Here is a 22,855-nt window from a genome sequence, read left to right as displayed (position 1 = left end):
TCTAAACCACGTCGGCACAACATATCACATGTTACCAACAACCCACCAGAGTATATCCATGACGCATGATCCATCAACACAACAAACACAAGTCGCCAACAAAAGTACCACCTAATTAAGCAGCAGGACAACTAAAATGAGGAGTCCCATGAAGTTGCCAACAACGGCCAATTCAGCAGTAGAACATGACGTCCTTGACGTTCTCCTTGATCTGGGGGAGCCTGCGGTACGCCACAGGAGGGCCTGTTGCTCCGGCCACCGCCCGGCTCCCAGCGCTGACGACCGAGGTGCTGTCAGAGCCCTCCAACGGCTCGTCATAATATCGTGCACGGAACGCCGCCAGGTGAGCGTAGTAGGCTGGAGGAACTGCTCAAGAGAAGAATCAAGCATTAGTGCAACTCAATACATACAGTATATCACTATGCCCTTCAGAGAAAATTTCGAGATGATCTTGGAGAACAAACTCACCAACAGACACAGAGCGAGTGCAGCGAGCGTATCTGAATATACAGGCAAAGATATCATATCAGCGTGGTCTAGTTAGCAAAACCAGTCAAGGTCGGAAAAAGAAAGACGAAAGCAGAGAGGTGAATGAATGTCAAGAGTGGGGCGCACTTACGTGTAGCATAGGTTGTTCGTGAGCGACTGTAGCCCATCGGCAGTGAACCGATTCTCGTCATACAGAACATGGTAGTGAGCTGGTCTGCTTGTGCCCTGAAATAAATATGCAAAAATGCTCGCATTGAGTCAATGGACGAAAAGGTGTTTTTGCCACTGGGCAGTTTAAGACGGTGCCACAAGAGTGTTGGGGACGTGTTTACCTGAATCCCTGCATGGCTACAAAGGTAGAAGTCAAACTCTGTCGGATGGCATATATTCGTGTCCACCACGGTTCCTGCAAGCACCATCAACAGAACGGGGATCATCAAACACAAAAACAACTGGTTACGTTCTTAACTAAACTACGGAGTAGCACATTCGGTGTGCGTGTCTGCATCTGCAAGTGTGCAAGACACTTATAATCTGTTTGATGCACTTACCAGGAAGGATGTTCCCACTTCTGTCAGTCTCCTTCATGTGCACCTCAGGGAAGAGCCTTGTGTGGTGCCTTTTCTGGACAACCACAAATGTCACTTTGGGCAGATAATCCTTCTGCAAAGATTGACAGGCCTTTGGACAGAAAAAGGAAACACCGTGAATACGCTGCAAGAGGATGGCAACAGATTTGAACAGGCCAAGACCATGATGAATTGAGAGCATCACCTTCCTGATGGCATCCATTTCATACATCAGAACTTCAGCGAACTGCCCTTCGCTGACCCCGTCCCTACGTATAGAAAAACAACAGCAGTTCAAAAGGCATGATCAACGCATGATAACATCATATTCTCAAGCACAGACCTGTAGAATATAATCCTCTGGGGCTTTATATTGTTGTTCTGCCTATAGAATGCTAGCAGTAACTCCCTGCACAGAAATGGAGTCAATTTTAAGCCACCGTCACCATCGACTACCTGAGGGAACACAAAAGACTTACCTGATCATTCCACCGGGCATGATGCCCTTCTCTGGATCTGTAGTTGTCCAGAAGAGATCTTGAATAATCTCCTGCCTGGGTGGTTGTGCAGAAACCACAGCTCTGTACTTTGTGATTGCAGGCCAGTCCATAGAGGCAACCACCTGCACGCACTCATCATAAATCATACCAACTATATCACCACAATGGCATCCAGATAATAATGTAAGCTAATTTAAATCAGAGATTATGAACCAAATTATCAACTGAACAACTGCTGCGGGTGGATGTAAGAAACTGACAGCTGCAATCGACCCAGAGGAATCCTCCCCTGCTGCAGGATGTGTTACATCAGCACCAAAAATGATTGTAGGTATGTCGCTGACAAACGGCATTTTGCGTGAAAGAGCTTGCTGAAGAGCTGTATTTCTCCCTCCAACCTAAGAAAGAAAGCATTAATAACACTCTCCATAACACCTATAGCACAATAGTTAAGGTGACTGCCAACGAACTGACCTTGACATTGATTTTGAGCGCAACGTTTTCAAAATACTGCTTGTTTGCTTTGTTGACCTTGTCTGGCTTGAGACATTGAGATACTATCCCAAGCTCAGTTTCGCACACCTTCTTAACTTTCCCTGCAGAATTGCACAAATATATGGGTACCAGGGGAACAATGAAAACATGGAGAGACAAAAGGGCATGCTAAAGATGTCACACCATAACCTCGTTTCAGAAACTAAATGTGCACATACCATAACCTAGTTTCAGAAAATTAACATGTGCATACCATAATTTGTTTCCGAAAACAAATGTGCATACCATAACCTTGAAGAAAACAAATATGTGCATACCATATTGGCCAGAAATGTCTGGGAGAATCACAATAAGCAACTGGAGCTTAGGGACCCTCTGGTGTACATCCTTCAAAGCACCTTCTATGTTATTAGCAGAAGCTGAGCGGATCTCTGCAACTGGAATTTGATTGAAAACCTGGAAGATTGCCACTACACTGAGTGTACTGCGACCGACGGTATGACCGACTTGCATATATAAACATACGCTGAACTTACCATGCCGATGGAATTGCACATTTGGACTAAGTCGCCACAAAACATACGCACCCCTTCAACTGGCATGCGTGAAAAGTTCAAGCAAGTCCAGCTCTGAACATTTCCTCCATCAACCATTTTCTACATTTCAAACAGAAAGCGTAGATCAGCAAGAGGGACATGTCGAAATCATATTTGTACAGAAACTAGGACTATCGAGGGACTAGATAAATTTCATGGTTAGAAGAAATAGGCCACCAAATTGTGTACCCACACCTCCAACCATGTTCCTATATTTATTCTCTAGACTGACAAATCTCTTTAAATATCCACAATTTTTTATGTTCATACGTTCATTTTATACCAAAAGAATGAGACAAGTTCAAACAGTTCTTACAAGATTGTTATGGTTCTGTAGCATATTAATAATGAACTAGTAAGAGAACTTTTTTTGTTCCAAATCAGAACTGAATCACCTTGTTGATCATGTTCCATTGGCCAACACTTGGTACACAAGATTTCTCCCTTCCAGAATCATGATATTTGAGCTAAAACAACATAAACAGTTAAAATATTGATAAAAAGGCAGGGTATAAATATCAAAATGATAATCAAGCAAAGTATTCACCATGGGTGGAGGTAGCAAACGAGCCTGCACATTCACCATTTTATTGGTAACATCAACTCCAAACTCCCGTGCCAGCGTATCAGCTGCATAGTTGTTGTGGTCAACCATCTATATAATACATCAACAAGTATGTTAATATTCATAACATTTTATTCCTGGGGATTCAGAGCAAAGAAGATAAGAACCCTGATTAAAAATGATGCAAGCACTCAAGTAATTTCAATTCATAAATGTCGGCAGTGGTACCACATATCATCGGGACAAATACCTTAAGTATACTCTCCTCCCTCTCCTTGGGACGTTCACAAGTAGCTTTAAGTATGGCAGTCACTTGTTTCTCGTTAAGCTTCCTGGAGAACCTCTGCCCTTTAATAATTGTGCACACCTAAGAACATATGATATAAATGATTAGCATAGTTTCACATAACTGTTTGTTAGAGATGCAAGATGGACCCCGCCAAAGTCCCACTTCTGGTTCATTTCGTGATTTTTAGGACAAAATTCAACCCCAAACTAGGAAACACGAAATGAACTAGAAGTGGGTGTTGGTGGGATCCCAATTGACACCTTAGGTTTTGTGCATAATTCAAGAGCAAATACCTCCATGGGCAAATATATAGGACGAGCAGCACTGCCGGACTGAAGACAAGGCCATGAGGTGAATTTCAGTCTATACTTGTACCGGTCCCAAAAGTATTGTACAACAGTCATTTGGGTGCCTTCATCCAGAGGAAAGCTAAAAACGACAAGGGGAAATAAATAATTTGCCACTACAGGGGCAAAAGAATATAACAGAGGATGCAGGAAAATGGGAGAAGATCAGGAGCATGTACTTGAGCTGAACCAGAGGGTCAGAAGTAATCCCGGTTATCTTGTATATACTTTTCTTTCCCTCTTGGTGAGTGGTTTCAACACGAACCCCTCGCAGTGCTCTCCTAAGCTGAAAAGAAAGAAATAATTCAGCTAGTTGCGATAAGCATTGTGTATGATACGTTTTTGGTTGATAAATGTAGTACCTTCAGACGGTCCCTATCAGAAGGAGGCCGATTTGCCTCTACAGTCCTCAGATTCAGACAATCCCGAGCAAATTCCATCACCGGGATAGGCCTATAAAATGACGTCGATGATATGTCTGTAAAACAAAACAAGTACAGAAAGAGTTCAGAACAATGATAAGTCCGTGAAAAAGAACAGCTCGAATACACCCCCGTGCATTTTAAGACTACACCATATAAACAAATATGGTCAGTTACATCAGGCGCACAAATACAATTTTGCTAAACTCAACTCCTGTGCCGGAATGTTCGTAGCTGACACAGGTAAACAATTAACATAATACAGAGACCAAGTAAACAAGAGTAAACACAACAAATGTAATATCTACCTTGGCATGGCCTCAGTAAAAAAATAATTGTAAAGTAGCCTAAAGTGAGGGTTCCTAAGAGAAGGGGTTTGGACTAATATGCACCTATATTCAGTGACAGGCCCATCTGCGTGGGCCGCAAACTCTGGTAAAACCCTCTCCAACACTCGAGGCCACCACCAATGTCACGATGGCCAAACGTTGCCGAGAAGAAGGACCGAGAAACAGTGACATAGCTGTACAATTTCGAGATATGGTCAACACATTATCAAAGTTAGCAGTAAAAAGATAGAACAGAAGTGAGGTTTACAATGATATCATACTTCTGACAAGGTGACTCCCTCAGCACAACATCGAGCGCTTGTATGGTGTCCTGAGGACAGTCCCTTTGCCTGCCACCTAGGAACTGCTGCAGGTGATACAAGTTTGCCCGCGCGGCAAATCGAACTGTTACCTTGTACTCGCTATTTTCCAGTGCAGGTAAAAAATGACACAGAAGTGCATTAGTTAGCAACAGCGCTTCTGAAACAACCAAGCCTAGATCACAAAAAGATACATGATATTTATTTCAGAAGACATGCTTACATTTCTCTTCGTTCTTTCCCCAGCTTGACGGAGAAATCCATCACTGTGAATGGCAGCTCACCTGCAGTGTACAGGCTCTTGCTGCCATCATAAGCCACCGATTGACCGCCGAGAGAGGATGTGCGGTGCTTGTTCATCAGCTCGGTCATGATAACCCTGTTGATCCGTCTTGTCTTAGGCTCAGGACTAATGGCAACCTGACAGTGGGAATGAAAGTAGGCAGAGTAATTAGCATCCGGGTAAAGAGAAAAGCTTGGAATAACATTCCACAAATCTTAGATTGCAAATTAGTTTATCTTGATCAATACATATATATTAGGCAATAAAGAAGATCACAACCCTAGACAGTACAAGGCAAACTGTGCAGCTATTATATGCCTATCAACCACCAAAGGGGCCGAGGCCTTTGCCTCGATCAGCAAGAGCAGACATAGCGTTATCTCGTCTTGGCCACCGTTTTTCAGATAAAGAAACCCAGCTGTGGTGACAGCAACCGAGCAATGTGAGCGAGCCACACTCGGGCGTCCTCTACTCCAGAACGGAGCAAGCACACCACATGTGCTGCAGAACATCTTTGCTAGAAATGGCAACTCTCGCAACTACTGCGTGAAAAAAGTAAAAGACAAAAAGAAAAGAAAAAACTGCATAAGCCTCATTTATTGGAAATCGGAAGCTGCGAGGAAATCTACATCCCACTACTGCAAAGCACAGCACACGCCTAGACCTCGCATGCAGGCCTTGATCGTTCGTTCATATAGACCGGGAAAAGATGTCACGCGGCCTCATGATCGACTCATGGCTGTCCTACAGAAACAAGAGGTCGATGGCTAAACAGGACAATGCAATGTATCAAGAAAAATTATCCCCTGTTGATTTCTCGAGAAATCGCATTAGATCTGGGAGTCTTTGATCAAAAGAAACAATGGCCATAGTCCGCGATTTACAGCTAAGTACATGGAAGGAAATAGGCGAAGGTGATCTGGGGCATATCTAAGAAACAACCAGGTGAACTCTGTCAGCAACGGAAAGATTCGCGATCTTTTCGACCCCAAACTAGGCCAAAATGAGGGCTCGCATTTAACTATGTACACGAATATCGCAGCAATTATAGCTGCAAAAATGGGAGCACGTACTAGATAGCATCGTGCATCGAAACAAATCAAACAGAAGGAGCAGCTAACATGGCAGTAGTAAGAAAAAACTGGAAGAGAAGAAGAGGTAGGGCAGTGGGTTACTCACGTCGTAGTGGCAGATGTCCTTGTCGGCGAAGCCCACGAGGAAGTGGTTCGCCCGCACGATCATCTTCCGCCCCAACGTCCCGAAACCCGGACGCGCGGGTGGCATCACCGACTTGCTCGACACCGGTGCTGCCGCCGGTAACGCAGGCGCCTGCGATTCGGGTTGAGATCCCTCCACCTCCGCGGCAGGCGCGGGTGGAGGAGGAGCAGGGGCCGCGGCCGCGGCCGGAGGAGGCGGCCGACGAGCCTGGGGCGCCGCGGTGGCCGCAGGTGGGCGAGGAGCAGGGTCTGTCACGGAAAGCCTTCCCACGTCCCTCGCAAGATCATGAGCAGTCGACGAGGACGGAGAACTCGTAGACGCTGCCGACGGGACCGCCGTACGCGGCGCGACAGGGCGGCTGCCTGCCGGACCGCAGATCCCGCGGCCTCCCGCGTCAACCCGAGCCGGCAGGCGCCTGCTGGTACTGCCCGCCGACTCCTCGACCACCGAGGCCGCGACCTCCACCATCGCCGCGACCGTACTGCTGCTGCGCGTAACCTCCTCCTCCGGCCCCGCCACGGCCACCGGGCCCGCGCCCTCCGCCGTCGCCCCGTCCACCAGGAGCGCGCCCTGCGCCGTCCCCTCGGCCACCGCGCCCACCACCGGGGCCGCTCCCCCTGGAGGCCATGGGAGAGGGTTTTCTGGAAACCCAAAGGGAGGAGAAACGAAAAGATGGAGAAGAGAAAGAACCGCTGCGTGGTGGGAGAAGTGGGCAACGATTGATTTTATAGAGGGCGAGCAGCCCAGGGGTCAGGAGGAAAGTTTTCATACGCACGGAGCTACAGCAGCTCTCGCTGAAAGGTGGACCAGGATGCGAGGTAAGAAAATGCAAGACCCACATGTCAGCGCAAAGGGCAAATGGCAACTTCCCATCCTGCAATCTCAGCCGTCCGTCGCCGCATCCGTTGTCGCACAAAAGCTCAAGGCAGCGAAGAAACCCTAATCTTCTCTCTTCCCTTCCCTCGAGCCCACGCCGCCTCGGCTTTTCCATCTCGTCACGCGATTTTTTTTCTTCTTCCGATCCATGTGATGTCGCGACTTTTTCAAGAAACCCTAATCTTCTCTCTTTCCTCCACTCGACTCCGTGTCGGTACGCCTTTTCCATCTTGTCTCGCGATCTAGCTTCCTTCCTCTGATCCACGCGCCGCCACGGCTTTCTCAAGAAACCCTAATCTTCTCTCTTTCCTCCCCTCAACCCCACACCGCCACACCTTCTCCATCCTGTCTCGAGATCTATCTTCCTTCCTCTGATCCACGCGCCGCCATGGCTTTTTCAAGAAACCCTTATCTTCTACCTTACCTCCCCTCAACCCATGTCGTAGGGGCCTTTCCAACTTGTTTGGAGATATATCTTTCGTCCCTAGATCCATGCGCCGCCACAAAAAAAATTCAAGAAACCCTAATATTCTCTCTTTCCTTCCCTCGACTCCACGCCACCGATGCTTTTCCATATCGCCTTGCAATATATCTTCCTTACCTAGATCCACGTGTCAATGCGGCATTTCCATCTCGTATCCCAATCTATCTTCCTTCCCTGAATTCTCCCGCCACCGCGCCTTTTTCATCTCGTCTCGCGGTCTATCTTCCTTCTCCTCATCCCCGCCGTGACACAACATTTCCTTTTCTTCTCGGGGTATATCTTCCTTCGCTCCAACTCATATTGCCACATGTTTGCCATCTCGTCTTGCGTTCAATCTTCTTCCCCTCAACCTTGCACACATACTGATTTTCCACTGCTAGATTTGGCTCTACCCTTACTCCATTCGGTCCGATGCACGCTCGAGAACATCCTTCTCACTCGGTTTTCCCTCAAGTTGTAGTGCATGAATATCTATATCAAGTGTGGGGATGAAGAATTGTACTACATGGAAATCTATATCGATGCTCATCTCTTGCCCAAGTATAGTTACAACGAACCAATTGAATTACGTCACCCATGCGAGTTCTCCATGTGCAACACTTGTCGACGATGAAGAGGAGCACAATAGATTCGATGTTGACAAGGTGAGCCAATAAGAACACAAAGAAGATCAGGATCCCTTAGAAAAAACTGACAATCAAGATGACGATGGCAAAAAGGACAGAACGACGACTACCAAATGGGAAGCGACGATGAGGGAAATCAAAGAAAGAACAAGGAGGAAAAGTAAGAACCTTGAAACAATAACATGGGCGAAAGGACAAGGCTACTAATGCTAAGACAGAAAATGGTAGACACACATTAACATGTCAATTCAAAAGTGTAACTATTTTTCCCTTTATAGCTTGTAAAGTGATAAATTTAGTAAGATTAATTTGCAATTTGATTAATTTTTTGGTCATTGTTGGTTTATATATATCATGTAATTATGCACTTTCCATTACACCAATTTTTGTGAGATTTATATGTAGGGATTTTCGCATCTTGAGCAAAAATTTCGCTAATTGGCATGATTGATAACTTGCAATTTACTCCTTGGATTCAACTCTTGCTATACATGCCCATTCATCGACGATTCATAACTTGGTCCATCCGATCATCCATGATTTCAACCAGCCCCTTTTTGCACAACGCTAAGAAGAGAAAGTAATCACTAATTTAAGTGTCTCCAATGCTTGAGAAAAAATAAATACTTATAGAGAATTAAGGGTGTTTTCTTATAAAAAATGCAATCGCTAATCGATTTCTTGGTGTGGGCAAACATATGTTAAGCAACAGCAATTGCATCACCACACTAAGGGCAAGAGTATGTCCATATTGTGTCATCTTTTATTTTTGTGTTTCTTGTCCATTTACCCTTAATTATATTCATTAATATAACTTTCTTGTGTTGATGTGGTGTGGTAAATTTATATAGTCTATCTGGAATGCTCATATGTTTAGCTAACACTTAGATTATGATATATGAACATGGAACATTCCCCACAAATAAAAGTTTAAATTGGATGGTGATAATTATTTTTAATGTCATATAGGAAACATTGATGATGGTATCCTTGCATAGGTATACGAAATATTTTTTACCTCATATGCACACGTTAAAGACAAGTAAAGTTTTTTATAGGGAACTAAGAGTGTTCCTCTTACACGAACAACTAGCTCTTAGTTGTTTTTCTCGTGTATAAAAAACAACGGTGAACCAAACATGATTATATCAATATATTAAGGATGATAACCCAAAAAAAATTGCATATAGAGGAGGTTCTTTCTTTGGACCTGGTACATGGCCTCTCTAGTTAACCAACATTTGTAGACATGTTTCCTTTGTCCATACTTGTTAGCATGCAAATTGTCAATTATGTTTTAGTTTATGGTTGATTAATTATTCATCTTATTATTTTGATGTTTGGTACCTTAATTTAGTTAATTGATATCTAAACTATTTCATATATGCATAGCTCTTTTAAGTTACGAGTTCCTTTTTCTTAAGTTTGCTAAAAGAAAATTGTAGTGTCTGCAAGACCATTATAGATGCATGATTGTGCGAATGAGCTATTAGAAACTTAATCATGGAAATCACACTAAGACCAAAAACCAAGTGTTCTCAACACAAAGAAGTAAAGCAATTGTGGGAATCATTCTTTGCAAAAATTTCATGGAACCTCATGTTGCCTTATGTAATTGGTTGATTCCCATGAAAATGAAGATATTTTATTATGTACGTTGTATTGTCCTCAATTCCATTATTGTAAATATCTTGTGTTGACGTAGTGTGGTGGTGTAGTCAATTTGGAATGCTCATATGTGTATTTCCATGACTAAGTTTTTTCGTCCAGCTAAGACTATGCAACTACGATCTAATATTACATGTGTTAGACAAGAATACCGCAAGCCACTATCGCTTGCTTGGAAAAGGATGAAGGAAGTCGTTATGAGCTGTCCAAGCCATGGCATGAAAGATTGGTTAATTATCCACTTATTTTATAATACCCTTAACCCAATGTCAAAATATATGCTTGATAGTGCAGCCGGAGGCACATTCATGAGCAAACAAGTAGATGTTGCTAGAAGACTTCTCGATGACATTCAAAGCAACCATGCCCAATGTCATGTTGAAAGATCCTCTTCAAGAAAGGTGAACTCGGTCACCGAAAGGAGAGATGAAGAGCTTACTTCAAAGGTAGATGAGCTTTTAAATATTCTAAAGGGTAAGGAAGATACCCAAGTTAATGCCATCACCAAATCCAATGTTGAGGAAATAGATTTCATAGCTCGAAATCCTTATAACCCTGCATGGAAGAGTCAAAAATTTTGCTCGAATTTTCAAATGCAATATATTAGTCCTGCAGGAGTTCCAAATAATTAATGGCTACAATAATAGTAGTGGAGCAAGCAATGGTAATGTTTCAATTAAAAGTACCTTCAAGAACTTAATGAATGCTCAAACTGAACAAAATCATACCCTTACAAAACTCATGGAGAATCATAGCACTATGTTAGGGAATTTGTCTAACCAAATTTTTACTCTTAAAAATGATGTTCAAGCTATACAGAAAAAGACAAAGACCGTTGAGGTACAATTGGGAAGCCCGAACCAAATCTCGTTGAAGACCTCAAGATGATGAGAGTCAAGAAAGAGGATGGAGTGTCTGAAGAGCTGGACTATAGCAATGCTCCATCGCTGGATTTTTCCGTGGAAGATCTCGTGAAGATGATAACTGTCAAGAATCCTGATATTGAAGAAGGTAATGGTACTACGTACTGGCAATTTTTTCATGAAGTAGAATGCAAAGTACGTGAGTTAGAACAAAAATATAAGAAGCTAGCTGAAAAACTCCCAGCTAAGCTTGATGATATATTTGAGACTACTATTAAAATTTATATTGGAGTGAATGAGATTGCTTCACTTTGTGATATTGGTGCAAGCGTCTCGACTATTCTAAAGATCCTATTTGATAAATTGAACTTAGGGCCATTTGAAACAAGTGAGCTAAGACTTCACTTAGCGGATTCAACTTATAAACAAGTTGTAGGAATTAAAAAAAATATTGTGGTAGAAATTAAAGGATGCACTGCTCTTATTTATCTTGTTATTGTGGACATGCTTGAAAGGCTTTATGCAAGATATGCACGTGAGTAGGTCGGTAACCGTGACCGCCCTAAAACGAAGCGAACAGAACTACACTTCAAAACGGAGTCCTACAGCTCCTTGATATGTCCCAAACGTATCTATAATTTCGTATGTTCCATGCTACTTTTATGATGATACTCACATGTTTTATACACATTATATGTCATTATTATGCATTTTCCGGCACTAACCTATTGACGAGATGCCGAAGAGCCGATTCTGTCGTTTTCTGTTGTTTTTGGTTTCAAAAATCCTACAAAGGAAATATTCTCGGAATTGGACGAAATCAACGCCCAGGGTCTTATTTTTTCACGAAGCTTCCAGAAGACCGAAGGAGATACGAAGTGGGGCCACGAGGTGGCGACACACTAGGGCGGCGCGGCCCAGGCCTTGGCCGCGCGGCCCTAGCGTGTGGGCCCCTCGTGATGCCCCCGACTCTACCCTTCCGCCTACTTAAAGCCTTCGTCGCGAATACCCCAAGATCGAGAGCCACGATACGGAAAACCTTCCGCAGACGCCACCGCCGCCAATCCCATCTCGGGGGATTCAGGAGATCGCCTCCGGCACCCTGCCGGAGAGGGGAATCATCTCCCGGAGGGCTCTTCATCGCCATGATCGCCTCCGGATCGATGTGTGAGTAGTTCACCCCTGGACTATGGGTCCATAGCAGTAGCTAGATGGTTGTCTTCTCCTCATTGTGCTATCATGTTAGATCTTGTGAGCTGCCTATCATGATCAAGATCATCTATTTGTAATGCTACATGTTGTGTTTGTTGGGATCCGATGAATATTGAATACTATGCCAAGTTGATTATCAATCTATCATATATGTTGTTTATGTTCTTGCATGCTCTCCGTTGCTAGTAGAGGCTCTGGCAAGTTGATACTTGTGACTCCAAGAGGGAGTATTTAGGCTCGATAGTGGGTTCATGCCTCCACTGAATCTGGGACAAGTGACGTGAAAGTTCTAAGGTTGTGGATGTGATGTTGCCACTAGGGATAAAACATCGATGCTTTGTCTAAGGATATTTGTGTTGATTACATTACGCACCATACTTAATGCAATTGTCTCGTTGTTTGCAACTTAATACTGGAAGGGGTTCGGATGATAACCTCGAAGGTGGACTTTTTAGGCATAGATGCATGCCGGATAGCGGTCTATGTACTTTGTCGTAATGCCCTGATTAAATCTCATAGTACTCATCATGATATATGTATGTGCATTGTTATGCCTTCTTTATTTGTCAATTGCCCAACTGTAATTTGTTCACCCAGCATGCGTTTATCTTATCGGAGAGACACTGATACGTCTCCGACGTATCGATAATTTCTTATGTTCTATGCCATATTATTGATGATACCTACATGTTTTATGCACACTTTATGTCATATTCGTGCATTTTCTGGAACTAACCTATTAACAAGATGCCGAAGTGTCGGTTCCTCGTTTTCTCGCTGTTTTTGGTTTCGTAAATCCTAGTAACGAAATATTCTCGGAATTGGACGAAACGAAGACCCAGTGGTCCTATTTTTCCACCGGAGCTTCCAGAAGACCGAAGAACACACGAAGTGGGGCCACGAGGTGGCCAAACCACAGGGCCGCGCGGCCCAGGGGGCCCGCGCCGCCCTATGGTGTGGCCCCCTCGTCTGGCCCCCGACTCTGCCCTTCCGCCTACTTAAAGCCTCCGTCGCGAAACCCCTGAGGCGAAAACCACGATACGGAAAACCCTACCGAGACGCCGCCGCCGCCGATCCCATCTCGGGGATTCTCGGAGATCTCCTCCGCACCCTCGCCGGAGAGGGGATTCATCTCCCGGAGGACTCTACACCGCCATGGTCGCCTCCGGAGTGATGAGTGAGTAGTTCACCCCTGGACTATGGGTCCATAGCAGTAGCTAGATGGTTGTCTTCTCCTCATTGTGCTTCATTGTTGGATCTTGTGAGCTGCCTAACATGATCAAGATCATCTATCTGTAATTCTATATGTTGTGTTTGTCGGGATCCGATGGATAGAGAATACCATGTCATGTTAATTATCAAGTTATTATACATGTGTTGTTTATGATCTTGCATGCTCTCCGTTTCTAGTAGATGCTCTGGCCAAGTTTTTACTTTTAACTCCAAGAGGGAGTACTTATGCTCGATAGTGGGTTCATGCCTGCATTGACACCTGGGACGAGTGACGTAAAGTTCTAAGGTTGTGTTGTGTTGTTGCCACTAGGGATAAAACATTGGCGCTATGTCCGAGGATGTAGTTGTTGATTACATTACGCACCATACTTAATGCAATTGTCTCGTTGCTTTGCAACTTAATACCGGAGGGGGTTCGGATGATAACCCGAAGGTGGACTTTTTAGGCATAGATGCAGCTTGGATGGTGGTCTATGTACTTTGTCGTAATGCCCAATTAAATCTCACTATACTTATCATGTCATGTATGTGCATTGTTATGCCCTCTCTATTTGTCAATTGCCCGACTGTAATTTGTTCACCCAACATGCTTTTATCTTATGGGAGAGACACCTCTAGTGAACTCGTGGACCCCGGTCCATTCTTTAATACCGAAATACAAATCTGCCGCAATACTTGTTTTACTCGTTTTCTCTCGCAAACAATCATCTTCCACACAATACGGTTAATCCTTTGTTACAGCAAGTCCGGTGAGATTGACAACCTCACTGTTTTGTTGGGGCAAAGTACTTTGGTTGTGTTGTGCAGGTTCCACGTTGGCGCCGGAATCTCCGGTGTTGCGCCGCACTACATCCCGCCGCCATCAACCTTCAACGTGCTTCTTGGCTCCTCCCGGTTCGATAAACCTTGGTTTTTTCTCGAGGGAAAACTTGCTCGCCGTGCGCATCATCCCTTCCTCTTGCGGTTGCCCAACGAACGTGTGAAATACACGCCATCAAGCATATTTTCTCGGCGCCGCTGTCGGGGAGATCAAGACACGCCGCAAGGGGAGTCTCCACTTCTCAATCTCTTTACTTTGTTTTTGTCTTGCTTTATTTTATTTACTACTTTGTTTGCTGCACTTATATCAAAACACAAAAAAATTAGTTGCTAGCTTTACTTTATTTGCTATCTTGTTTGCTATATCAAAAACACAAAAAAATTAGTTTACTTGCATTTACTTTATCTAGTTTGCTTTATTCACTACTGCTAAAATGAGTAATCCTGAAGTTGAAGTTCGTTCATTTAAGCAACAAGGAGGAGAATGTTTAAAAGATGCTTGGTATAGAATTAGTGATGCTCATAATAGGTGCACTAAGAAACACTCCACTACTATCCTACTCAGGAATTTTTATGTTGGTATCTCTAGCTGGAATAGATATGTTCTTGATTGTCTCGCAGGGGGTAACTTCCTAGGTGCTCCCGCTTTAGAAGCTAGCTGCATCATTGAGAGTTTATTTGGAACACCACCTGTTAATGAAACTAAAATTGAAATCTCCCTCGAGGATGTTATGAAAAAATTGGAAACCATGGAGAAGAATTTTCCGAGTGTTGAAACTAAGTTGGAAATATTACTTGATAAAACTGATGAACTTGATAAATCCTTAGGAGGAATTGATGAAAGAATTAGTGTCCTAGGAACTTGTGTTGACCATGATAATTAAATTAATAGGATTGGCGAACTTGAAAAAGCTATGGGAACTTTGTGTTCAACCTTTTCATCTTTACAGTTTAGAGAGAAAGCTTATGTCGGGAAAGAGCAAAAGTTTATGTATGCCTCTAAAGTGCCTAAACCAAAGAAATATTATTATAGGCCTAAAATTGACAAAGCCCCTAGTACAACTACAAATGAGGAAGCTTATGATATCAATGCTTCATCTCGCGATAATACTTGAGATACACTTTCTGCGCCTAGCTGAAAGGCGTTAAAGAAAAGCGCTTATGGGAGACAACCCATGTTTTTACTACAGTACTTTGTTTTATATTTGTGTCTTGGAAGTTGTTTACTACTGTAGCAACCTCTCCTTATCTTAGTTTTGAGTTTTGTTGTGCCAAGTAAAGTCTTTGATAGAAAAGTAAGTAGTAGATTTGGATTATCGCGCAGTTCCAGCATTTCTTTGCTGTCACGAATCTGGGTCTATCTCCCCGTAGGTAGCTCAGAAAATTACGCCAATTTACGAGCATGATCCTCAGATATGTACGCAACTTTCATTCAATTTGAGCATTTTCGTTTGAGCAAGTCTGGTGGCCTAATAAAATCCATCTTTACGGACTGTTCTGTTTTGACAGATTCTGTCTTTTATTTCACATTGCCTCTTTTGCTATGTTGGATGAATTTCTTTGATCCATTAATGTCCAAGTAGCTTTATGCAATGTCCAGAAGTGTTAAGAATGATTGTGTCACCTCTGAACATGTGAATTTTTATTATGCACTAACCCTCTAATGAGTTGTTTCGAGTTTGGTGTGGAGGAAGTTTTCAAGGATCAAGAGAGGAGTATGATGCAATATGATCAAGGAGAGTGAAAGCTCTAAGCTTGGGGATGCCCCGTGGTTCACCCTCGCATATATTAAGAAGACTCAAGCTGTTTAAGCTTGGGGATGCCCAAGGCATCCCCTTCTTCATCGACAACATTATCGTGTTCCTCCCCGAAACTATATTTTTATTCGGCCACATCTTATGTACTTTGCTTGGAGCGTCGGTTTGTTTTTGTTTTTTGTTTTGTTTGAATAAAATGGATCCTAGCATTCACTTTATGGGAGAGAGACACGCTCCGCTGTTGCATATGGACAAATATGTCCTTAGGCTCTACTCATAGTATTCATGGCGAAGTTCTTCTTCGTTAAATTGTTATATGGTTGGAATTGGAAAATGATACATGTAGTAACTCTAAAATGTCTTGGATAATTTGATACTTGGCAATTGTTGTGCTCATGTTTAAGCTCTTGCATCATATACTTTGCACCCATTAATGAAGAAATACTTAGAGCTTGCTAATTTGGTTTGCATATTTGGTTTCTCTAGAGTCTAGATAACATCTAGTATTGAGTTTTGAACAACAAGGAAGACGGTATGGAGTCTTATAATGTTTACCATATGTATTTTATGTGAGTTTTGCTGTACCGTTCATCCTTGTGTTTGTTTCAAATAACCTTGCTAGCCTAAACCTTGTATCGAGAGGGAATACTTCTCATGCATCCAAAATACTTGAGCCAACCACTATGCCATTTGTGTCCACCATACCTACCTACTACATGGTATTTATCCGCCATTCCAAAGTAAATTGCTTGAGTGCTACCTTTAAAATTCCATCATTCACCTTTGCAATATATAGCTCATGGGACAAATAGCTTAAAAACTATTGTAGTATTGAATATGTACTTATGCACTTTATCTCTTATTAAGTTGCTTGTTGAGCGATAACCATGTTTCGGGGACGCCATCAACTATTCTTTGTTGGATATCATGTGAGTTGCTATGCATGTCCGTCTTGTCTCGAAGCAAGAGAGATCTACCACCTTCATGGTTGGAGCATGCATGTTGTTAGAGAAGAACTTTGGGCCGCTAACTAAAGCCATGATTCATGGTGGAAGTTTCAGCTTTGGACACATATCCTCAATCTCATATGAGAATAAAAATTGTTGCCACATGCTTATGCATTAAAGAGGAGTCCATTATCTCGTTGTCCATGTTGTCCCGTATGGATGTCTAAGTTGAGAATAATCAAAAGCGAGAAATCCAAAATGCGAGCTTTCTCCTTAGACCTTTGTACAGACGGCATGGAGGTACCCCATTGTGACACTTGGTCAAAACATGTGCATTGCAAAGATCCGGTAGTCCAAGTTAATTAGGACAAGGTGCGGGCACTATTAGTATACTATGCATGAGACTTGCAACTTGTAAGATATAATGTACATAACTCATATGCTTTATTACTACCGTTGACAAAATTGTTTCATGTTTTCAAAATAAAAGCTCTAGCACAAATATAGCAATCGATGCTTTCCTCTTTGAAGGACCATTCTTTTTACTTTTATGTTGAGTCAGCTTCACCTATCTCTCTCCACCTCAAGAAGCAAACACTTGTGTGAACTGTGCATTGATTCCTACATACTTGCATATTGTACTTGTTATATTACTCTATGTTGACAACTATCCATGAGATATACATGTTACAAGTTGAAAGCAACCGCTGAAACTTAATCTTCCTTTGTGTTGCTTCAATACCTTTACTTTGATTTATTGCTTTATGAGTTAATTCTTATGCAAGACTTATTAATACTTGTCTTGAAGTACTATTCATGAAAAGTCTTTGCTATATGATTCACCTGTTTACTCATGTCATCACCATTGTTTTGATCGCCGCATCCACTACATATGTTTACAAATAGTATGATCAAGGTTATGATGGCATATCACTTCGTAAATTATCTTTGTTATCGTTTTACCTACTCGGGACGCAGCGTAACTAAGCTTGGGGATGCTTGATACGCCTCCGACGTATCGATAATTTCTTATGTTCTATGCCATATTATTGATGATACCTACATGTTTTATGCACACTTTATGTCATATTCGTGCATTTTCTCGGAACTAACCTATTAACAAGATGCCGAAGTGCCAGCTTCCGTTTTCACTGTTTTTGGTTTCGTAAATCCTAGTAACGAAATATTCTCGAATTGGACGAAACGAAGACCCAGGGTCCTATTTTTCCACGGAGCTTCCAGAAGACCGAAGAACACACGAAGTGGGGCCACGAGGTGGCCAAACCACAGGGCCGCGCAGCCCAGTGGGGGCCCGCGCCGCCCTATGGTGTGGCCCCCTCGTCTGGCCCCCGACTCTGCCCTTCCGCCTACTTAAAGCCTCCGTCGCGAAACCCCTGATGCGAAAAACCACGATACGGAAAACCTCATCGAGACGCCGCCGCCGCCGATCCCATCTCGGGGATTCTCGAGATCTCCTCCGCACCCTCGCCGGAGAGGGGATTCATCTCCCGGAGGACTCTACACCGCCATGGTCGCCTCCGGAGTGATGAGTGAGTAGTTCACCCTGGACTATGAGTCCATAGCAGTAGCTAGATGGTTGTCTTCTCCTCATTGTGCTTCATTGTTGGATCTTGTGAGCTGCCTAACATGATCAAGATCATCTATCTGTAATTCTATATGTTGTGTTTGTCGGGATCCGATGGATAGAGAATACCATGTCATGTTAATTATCAAGTTATTATACATGTGTTGTTTATGATCTTGCATGCTCTCCGTTTCTAGTAGAGGCTCTGGTCAAGTTTTTTTACTTTTAACTCCAAGAGGGAGTACTTATGCTCGATAGTGGGTTCATGCCTGCATTGACACCTGGGACAGTGACGCAAAGTTCTAAGGTTGTGTTGTGCTCGTTGCCACTAGGGATAAAACATTGGCGCTATGTCCGAGGATGTAGTTGTTGATTACATTACGCACCATACTTAATGCAATTGTCTCGTTGCTTTGCAACTTAATACCGGAGGGGGTTCGGATGATAACCTCGAAGGTGGACTTTTTAGGCATAGATGCAGCTTGGATGGCGGTCTATGTACTTTGTCGTAATGCCCAATTAAATCTCACTATACTTATCATGTCATGTATGTGCATTGTTATGCCCTCTCTATTTGTCAATTGCCCGACCGTAATTTGTTCACCCAACATGCTTTTATCTTATGGGAGAGACACCTTTAGTGAACTCGTGGACCCCGGTCCATTCTTTAATACCGAAATACAAATCTGCTGCAATACTTGTTTTACTCGTTTTCTCTGCAAACAATCATCTTCCACACAATACGGTTAATCCTTTGTTACAGCTAAGCCGGTGAGATTGACAACCTCACTCGTTTCGTTGGGGCAAAGTACTTTGGTTGTGTTGTGCAGGTTCCACGTTGGCGCCGAGCATCTCCGGTGTTGCGCCGCACTACATCCCGCCGCCATCAACCTTCAACGTGCTTCTTGGCTCCTCCCGGTTCGACAAACCTTGGTTTCTTTCTCGAGGGAAAACTTGCTGCTATGCGCATCATACCTTCCTCTTGGGGTTGCCCAACGAACGTGTGAAATACACGCCATCGGACACCACTAGTGAACTGTGGACCCCGGTCCATTCTTTACATCCGAAATACAATCTACCGCAATTGTTCTTTATCGTTCTTCGCAAACAAACATCATCTTCCACACTATACATCTAATCATTTGTTTACAGCAAGCCGGTGAGATTGACAACCTCACTGTTACGTTGGGGCAAAGTATTGTGATTGTGTTGTGCAGGTTCCACGTTGGCGCCGGAATCTCTGGTGTTGCGTCGCACTACACTCCGTCATCAACAACCTTCACGTGTTCCTTGACTCCTACTGGTTCGATAACCTTGATTTCTTACTGAGGGAAAACTTGCTGCTGTACGCATCACACCTTCCTCTTGGGGTTCCCAACAGACGTGTGTCAACTACACGCCAGCAAGATATTTTCTGGCGCCGTTGCCGGGGAGATCAAGACACGCTGCAAGGGGAGTCTCCCACATCCAATCTCTTTACTTTGTTTTTGTCTTGCTTTACTTTACTTTATTTACTGCTTTGTTTGCTCTCTATATCAAAAATACAAAAAAAATTAGTTGCTAGTTTTACTTTATTTATTGTCTTGTTCTCCATATTAAAAACACAAAAAATTAGTTACTTGCATTTACTTTATTTACCTTTCGTTTATTTCATCATGTTTCCTCCTAAGTACACTCTAAATGACATACCGGTGGGACGAGGGTCTATAATTGGAAGAGATAATATAGAAGATTTTTTCACTCATGTTAGTACAGCTGAAGATTTTGAAGATAGACACTTGGTAGAACTTGCTCCTACTTATGAAATTGCCGCTGCTTCTTTAGTACACATGTTGGAAACTAAATTTGTTAATCTCAATCCTATAATTCAACACATGTTTCTTACACTCGTGATATGGAGGAAGGAGAAAAGAAAGATTTTGTCTTAGAAACCCTTCTTAAAGAATTTGGTGGTGTAGCAAGAGAGGCTAGAAAAGTCTTTATTAAATATAAGATGCTTGGCTCTTATACCAATTTTGCTACTACCCTTGAAAAAATGGAAAAAATAGATTAAAGTGCAGTAATAAAGTTAATTGTGAAGGGGAGATTAAGACATCAATACTGATGCGTGTAGTTGACACGTCCGTTGGGAACCCCAAGAGGAAGGTGTGATGCGCACATCGGCAAGTTTCCCTCGGTAAGAACCAAGGTTTAATCGAACCAGTAGGAGTCAAGAAGCACGTTGAAGGTTGATGGCGGCGGGATGTAGTGCGGCGCAACACCAGAGATTCCGGCGCCAACGTGGAACCTGCACAACACAACCAAAGTACTTTGCCCCAACGAAACAAGTGAGGTTGTCAATCTCACCGGCTTGCTGTAACAAAGGGTTAACCGTATTGTGTGGAAGATGATTGTTTGCGTGAAAACAAGTAAAACAAGTATTGCGATAGATTGTATGCGATGTAAAGAATAGGACCGGGGTCCACAGCTCACTAGAGGTGTCTCTCCCATAAGATAAAAGCATGTTGGGTGAACAAATTACAGTCGGGCAATTGACAAATAGAGAGGGCATAACAATGCACATACATGTCATGATAAATATAGTGAGATTTAATTGGGCATTACGACAAAGTACATAGACCGCTATCCAGACATGCATCTATGCCTAAAAAGTCCACCTTCAGAGTTATCATCCGAACCCCTTCCAAGTATTAAGTTGCAAAACAACGGACAATTGCATTAAGTATGGTGCGTAATGTAATCAATAACTACATCCTTAGACATAGCATCAATGTTTTATCCCTAGTGGCAACAAGACATCCACAACCTTAGAACTTTCCGTCACCGTCCCGCATTCAATGGAGGCATGAACCCACTATCGAGCATAAATACTCCCTCTTGGAGTTAAGAACAAAAACTTGGCCGTAGCCTCTACTAATAACGGAGAGCATGCAAGATCATAAACAACACATAGGTAATAACTTGATAATTAACATAACATAGTATTCTCTATCCATCGGATCCCGACAAACACAACATATAGTATTACGGATAGATGATCTTGATCATGTTAGGCAGCTCACAAGATCCGACAATGAAGCACAATGAGGAGAAGACAACCATCTAGCTACCGCTATGGACCCATAGTCCAGGGGTGAACTACTCACTCATCACTCCGGAGGCGACCATGGCGGTGAAGAGTCCTCCAGGAGATGAATCCCCTCTCCGGCAGGGTGCCGGAGGAGATCTCCGTAATCCCCCGAGATGGGATTGGCGGCGGCGGCGTCTCGGTAAGGTTTTCCGTATCGTGGCTCTCGCATCGGGGGTTTCGCGACGGAGGCTATTTGTAGGCGGAAGGGCAGGTAAGAGGCGGCACGAGGGGCCCACACCATAGGTCGGCGCAGCCGGGGCCTGGGCCGCGCCGCCCTGGTGTCCGGCCACCTCGTGGCCCCACTTCGACTCTCCTTCGGTCTTCCGGAAGCTTCGTGGCAAAATAGGACCCCGGGCGTTGATTTCGTCCAATTCCGAGAATATTTCGTTACTAGGATTTCGAAACCAAAAACAGCGAAAAACAAGAATCGGCTCTTCGGCATCTTGTTAATAGGTTAGTTCCGTAAAATGCATAAATACGACATATAATGTGTATAAAACATGTAGATATCATCAATAATGTGGCATGGAACACAAGAAATTATCGATACGTCGGAGACGTATCAGCATCCCCAAGCTTAGTTCTCGCTCGTCCCGAGCGGTAAAAACGATAACAAAGATAATTTCTGAAGTGACATGCCATCATAACCTTGATCATACTATTTGTAAACATATGTAATGAATGCAGCGATCAAAACAATGGAAATGACATGAGTAAACAAGTGAATCATAAAGCAAAGACTTTTCATGAATAGTACTTTAAGACAAGCATCAATAAGTCTTGCATAAGAGTTAACTCATAAAGCAATAAATCAAAGTAAAGGTATTGAAGCAACACAAAGGAAGATTAAGTTTCAGCGGTTGCTTTCAACTTGTAACATGTATATCTCATGGATAATTGTCAACATAGAGTAATATAACAAGTGCAATATGCAAGTAAGTAGGAATCAATGCACAGTTCACACAAGTGTTTGCTTCTTGGGGTGGAGAGAAATAGGTGAACTGACTCAACATAAAAGTAAAAAGAATGGTCCTTCAAAGAGGAAAGCATCGATTGCTATATTTGTGCTAGAGCTTTTATTTTGAAAACATGAAACAATTTTGTCAACGGTAGTAATAAAGCATATGAATTATGTAAATTATATCTTACAAGTTGCAAGCCTCATGCATAGTATACTAATAGTGCCCGCACCTTGTCCTAATTAGCTTGGACTACCGGATCATCGCAATACAC

General features: G+C 43.0%; 1 protein-coding gene across 1 annotated transcript; it reads right to left on the bottom strand.

Moving 5' to 3' along the window:
• Positions 1–52: 52 nt before the first annotated feature.
• On the bottom strand, positions 53–6,480 carry LOC124673952 (protein argonaute MEL1-like). Its single transcript, XM_047209997.1, has 22 exons — positions 6,384–6,480; positions 5,145–5,341; positions 4,883–5,023; positions 4,665–4,795; positions 4,213–4,328; positions 4,030–4,136; positions 3,797–3,932; positions 3,465–3,581; positions 3,197–3,304; positions 3,045–3,116; positions 2,590–2,709; positions 2,371–2,509; positions 2,033–2,154; positions 1,819–1,956; positions 1,538–1,680; positions 1,402–1,467; positions 1,264–1,327; positions 1,041–1,170; positions 822–895; positions 620–714; positions 469–500; positions 53–366 (listed from the first exon to the last, which is right to left on the bottom strand). Exons 1-22 carry the CDS (start codon positions 6,444–6,446, stop codon positions 173–175), a joined length of 2,505 nt encoding a protein of 834 aa, XP_047065953.1. The 5' UTR covers positions 6,447–6,480; the 3' UTR covers positions 53–172.
• Positions 6,481–22,855: the final 16,375 nt, after the last annotated feature.

The sequence above is a fragment of the Lolium rigidum genome, chromosome 7 (assembly GCF_022539505.1).
Source record: "Lolium rigidum isolate FL_2022 chromosome 7, APGP_CSIRO_Lrig_0.1, whole genome shotgun sequence".
In the NCBI taxonomy this organism is placed as follows: domain Eukaryota; kingdom Viridiplantae; phylum Streptophyta; class Magnoliopsida; order Poales; family Poaceae; genus Lolium; species Lolium rigidum.
Note: the sequence above shows the minus strand (reverse complement) of the source record. Positions and strands in the feature narration are given on the sequence as shown.

Bases quoted from the DNA above. Each gene is read 5' to 3' on its own strand.
- LOC124673952 (XM_047209997.1), bottom strand. From the start codon at position 6,446: ATGATCGTGCGGGCGAACCACTTCCTCGTGGGCTTCGCCGACAAGGAC. The intron at 5,342-6,383 runs GTGAGTAACCCA...TCCCACTGTCAG, and splicing joins AGGACATCTGCCACTACGAC to GTTGCCATTAGTCCTGAGCC. The intron at 4,137-4,212 runs GTACTACATTTA...CTTTCTTTTCAG, and splicing joins CTGATAGGGACCGTCTGAAG to CTTAGGAGAGCACTGCGAGG.